Source organism: Cyprinodon variegatus, unplaced genomic scaffold (assembly GCF_000732505.1).
Source record: "Cyprinodon variegatus isolate N-32 unplaced genomic scaffold, C_variegatus-1.0 Scaffold58, whole genome shotgun sequence".
Classification (NCBI taxonomy): Eukaryota; Metazoa; Chordata; class Actinopteri; order Cyprinodontiformes; family Cyprinodontidae; genus Cyprinodon; species Cyprinodon variegatus.
Genome location: NW_015150511.1, coordinates 1280650 through 1285065, shown reverse-complemented (window position 1 = coordinate 1285065; position 4416 = coordinate 1280650). Strand labels below are relative to the sequence as shown.

At 39.9% G+C, this 4416-nt stretch overlaps 1 protein-coding gene across 1 annotated transcript in view; it reads right to left on the bottom strand.

Annotated features, from left to right (window-relative positions):
* The window catches only part of mrps22 (mitochondrial ribosomal protein S22), a 16754-nt gene extending 13026 nt beyond the window's left edge, over positions 1-3728 (bottom strand). Inside the window, exons 1-4 of the mRNA XM_015371452.1 lie at positions 3589-3728; positions 2715-2863; positions 2452-2616; positions 281-424 (exon numbers count right to left, since the gene is read on the bottom strand). Of these exons, the coding sequence (XP_015226938.1) occupies positions 281-424; positions 2452-2616; positions 2715-2863; positions 3589-3715 (585 nt within the window). The 5' untranslated portion in view covers positions 3716-3728. The remainder of the gene's footprint in view (positions 1-280; positions 425-2451; positions 2617-2714; positions 2864-3588) is intronic.
* Between the last annotated feature and the right edge of the window lie 688 nt (positions 3729-4416).

Sequence of the window (4416 nt, the reverse complement as noted above, 5' to 3'; positions counted from 1 at the left end):
ATCGGGTTAAATATCGGTGGGGTGGCCGATGTCCGATATTCAGTTTTAAGGCCGATACCGATAGGGGGCCGATTATATCGTGCATCCCTAGCAATTATCCAACATATTGGTACTAATATTATATTAACACTCGACAGCAAATGAATAAAGTAATGGTGGTTAATTGCAGCTGTAAGGACAGTGGAAAATGCACATAAAACAAAAGATTGTTGATTTTGACGATGAAGGAATCCATAAAAACTTCCCAGAGTTTGATGAATAAATGAAATCTGCTGCTAACCTTGAGGTTCTCTTCTTTGAAGAGGAGATGCGGTGTTAGCTTGCGGCCCTGCCTGGGGAAGTAAACCTGAATGAGACGATCTCTCTCCTCCCAGGTCGCCTTCCTCAGAGTGCCATCAGGCTCTCGCACAACTATGAACCTCTCCTACAGAAGGAATAAAAAAACAATCAGTATAATCTGTTTTTATGCAACATTCAGAGCAGCAAAAACACACGTGATGCTTCATTTTTTATGCTTGTACAAATTTAGTTCTGACACGAGGCTGAAGCATCTTTGCTGCTCCAGCTGTGTGGTGGGAAGTGGTTCTGGGCGGAGCTTATTTTAATGAATGCTACATTCAGACTGCAAACACTGGAAGCAGCAAAAAAAAAACTTCTGCTTCTTCATTTCTGATGCTTGTTGACATTAAGATCAGACGTCCACTCTGAGCTGTTCCTGAGAGTTTGAATATGAGTGACAAATATTTACTAAAAATCTTTAGAATCTGGATTTTGAACTCCTTTTAAAAGACTCATTTTTAACTCAAGTCAGTTTAGAGAGGAACATCCACTAAATATCACAAAAGTAATAAAAGACTTATCTCTCCAAACTTACATTGCAATAAAATTGTAAGGGTTTATTTATATGATAACTCCATCCTTCATATTGAGACCTTTTGAATAAATGGAAATCTGTCAAGAGTAATAAAACCATTTTGTATCACAAAGTCACAATAATGCAGTCAGTCCATTCATCTTTTTTAGTCTTTAGTAAAAACTCGGAAATGGCTTCAACCTGAACCACCAACGATAAAGAACTGGCTGGAACTGGTGGATGAAACCCACAAAATGGAAAAGTTAACATTTATGCTGAGACTGCAATCGGATCTTTATAAAAAGAGATTTCTAGAAAACAATAACTGAATCAGGTCACTTGTACTGTCACTTCAAAAGCTGCTCAAAAATCACAAGATTGAAATGTAAATTTTATGCTGTTTTCATTCTGTATTTGTTCATCTTTGTCAGAATGTAAGTAATTCTCCTTGTCGACAGTTATTCCGTTCTGTGTTCTGTATGTGATTGATAAATGAAACATTCAATAAACATAAAGCATAAAAATAAGCTCAGACGTCCAGTAAATTGTGTCCAGATGCGTCAATGCTTCTGCTGCTCCTGTGTTCAATGGCAGAGAGCGGCTTTGTTATATTTGCCGTTATAAGTGGATAAAACATAGTTTTAATATGTTTTTAAGTGAGAAAGTCCACCTGAAAACTTAATCTGTGCAGTCAGTTCATCCAGGTCACATCCTGCCTTCAAATATTATTTCGCTGTCAGAGCCTCTAGGCCTTCGTACACCAGCGGTGCGCTGTCACTGGGAATCCTGTTCAACAGCAGCCTCTGGCCCAGTCGCCTCTTTGTGGTTTTCTGCTACTGTTCGCAGCGGCTGGAAGGCGTTTTTCACGTATATAATCCAAACTGCGGGCACCAGAATAATAAAATCAAACATATTTTACCGGCAGGTTTCAACCTTTAAGTTAATTTAGTCGTTAATTAACTGATTTATAAGAGTGATCATAGCGCTCTGCATCAGCAGTGCTGTGTCTGACTCCCTGCCAGCTCCCAGATCAGCTTCTCTGATTGCTTGATGTGGCGCATCCAGCAGCTAAAGTTACATTTGGACAGATAGCTTCTGTCCAAACTTTATTTATTCATTTTATAGTAAAACCCATCTGTATATTATGCTATTGTACATAACTGTAAAATCCTTTTTTTATAGTAATACCCACCTGTATATTATATTCGCTACATATCCAGCTGTAAATTTAGTTCATAACACTAGTGATCTTTATATTATATTCATTATTTATAATAGACCTAAACTGCATTTTGTTGCCTTGTACCTGTACATGTATAATGGCAATAAAGTTTAATCTAATCTAATCAATTTTTTTTAAACTCCAGCAGCTGGTATTCCTGAAGTACGTCACGTGCGTCAGATGCTCAGAAGCTCACGATGCGCTGCCCCCTCTGCTCAAAATGCGCAGAAAAACCTTTTGCTGCGGCTTGATGCATGAGAAACAATGACTATGCATGTAAACTAGCTGCTTCTGCTGCTGGCGGTCTAAACGTAGCAGTATTGAGGAACAGGACTAAGGAACACCAGCCCACTGGAGAGCAGTGGTGTTTGCTTACCCTGTGAGGGATGTTGTAGGTGATGTCAGTGAAAACGTATTTAGCCGTGTCCATGCCATCCAGGATCTTATCCACAGCGAGCACGTCCTCGATGGGCTTCCTCTCTGGAAGGACGGGGGGCATCTGCAGCCGCTTCTTTGCTTCGTCTGTAGCAACCTGTACCGCCTGGGAACAAACGCACGGAGGATCCGATTAAAATTAATGAACTTCTCAGATGTGTGTGATGCAGAGAGTTAATTAGGAACTGAAGGGTTGACGGCCACCTGCTGTAGCTGTTCATCAGTCATTAGCTTATAGGTGGGCGGCTTCAGCTCTTCTTTAACGGGTCGGAAAACCTTCTGCAGGTCCAGGCCGGTTATCCTGGTCAGGATGTCCTGCACAGTTTGATCCGTGAAATGGGGCTTTCCATTATCTGTGGATGGGAAAGATCATCTCCTGAAATCTCTAAGTAGCTTTAGAGCTTCAAGCTGAACAAAGATCAGATAAAAGTTTCAGTAGATGCAGTAACTACAAAAGGTTAACAACAATTCTAGCTTTCAGGTTAGAAAATCACTTTTTTCTAACTGCATTTCTTGCTGTTATAAAAGTTCCTTTTGCACCTCTGCTTCTGTCTCCTTGAACCCCAGTGGGCCTCAGCAGATGGCCGCTCACACTGAGCCTGGTTCTGCTGGAGGTTTTCTTCCTGTTAAAAGGGAGTTTTTCCTCTCCACTGTCGCTACAAGCATGCTTAATGAGAGGGATTGCTGTAGAGTCAATGAGTTGATGCAATCAACTGGTTTTCCTTAGATAGAAAACTTTGAATCAATCTGACTGGATGAATTGTAAAGTATCTTGGAAGACATGTTGTGAATTGGTGCTATAGAAATAAACTGAATAGAATTGCTATCTTAAACCACTTCCATAAATTGCCTTCAGTTGGCTGCTTTAATGCCAGTCATTTCAAAGGATCGGTGCAGCTGTAAGCAAGAAACTGAACATATTTAAAACTGCATAGAGAAATATCTACAGAAAAATAAAATATACATCAATATAGACATTTAGCCTCCCCCAGTTAAAGCCACTACAACAAGCTACAAGGTCAGCACTGAAAAAATACCATTATTCTCCAATTACGGTGTGAAACCAATGGAAACCTACCAGTTTCATTCGTTTTGTCACAGAGCGCTCTAACACCACACCTCTGAAATGTCTTCTTGATCCTCTGCACATCTTTTACCCGAGAAAAGCTCTGAAACAAGCACCGCGATGTGCCGAGCGCCGCCATCTTTGTTATTACCTCACAGCTACGCGGCTGCGCAGTAGGCCAAAACGTCACAGTGTCCGCTCCATTTGTAGCCCGGAGAGCGTGGCGGCGCAGAACGACGTGCATCCCATCCATCGGCGATAGCGACAGAAGGCTGTGTTCGAATTTATGGGCGGCGTCATCCAAGGTCTACTGGACTTTCGCAGTCCTTGAAAATAAGGAGACCGGAAGAAGTTTGGCTGTGAATTAAAACAGGTCTATTCTTTTAACGCCGTATGCTCTGTCGCTTAGCAACCGTGACAGTTGACACACAAAGCAGGAAAAGAATATTGTTATACATTTTCTTATATATTTTTCTAGGGTTTTTGTAACATTTTTTTCTCTTTTTTTTGCTGCTGTAAACACCAGAATTTCCCCTTTGTGAGACAATAAAGAGATTTTCTATTCTGTTATATTCTATAAAATGGGTAGAAAGATATAAGTAAATCTTAACGATGTATGCATAAAAAATATGTCTTATATTCAACAACAAAAAATACTTTGTTAAGCAAAATTGTGCAAAATAGCAATTAAAAATTAAAAATCCTATTAGATTTATTGTTCCCACACTGCAGATATATTAGAATCTGTCCTTAAATTACAGCCAAACTCATTTGCACAGTAACAGATAAACACTTTTAGATAAATCAAACATTACCGCCACATATCTGACTCTATTACCA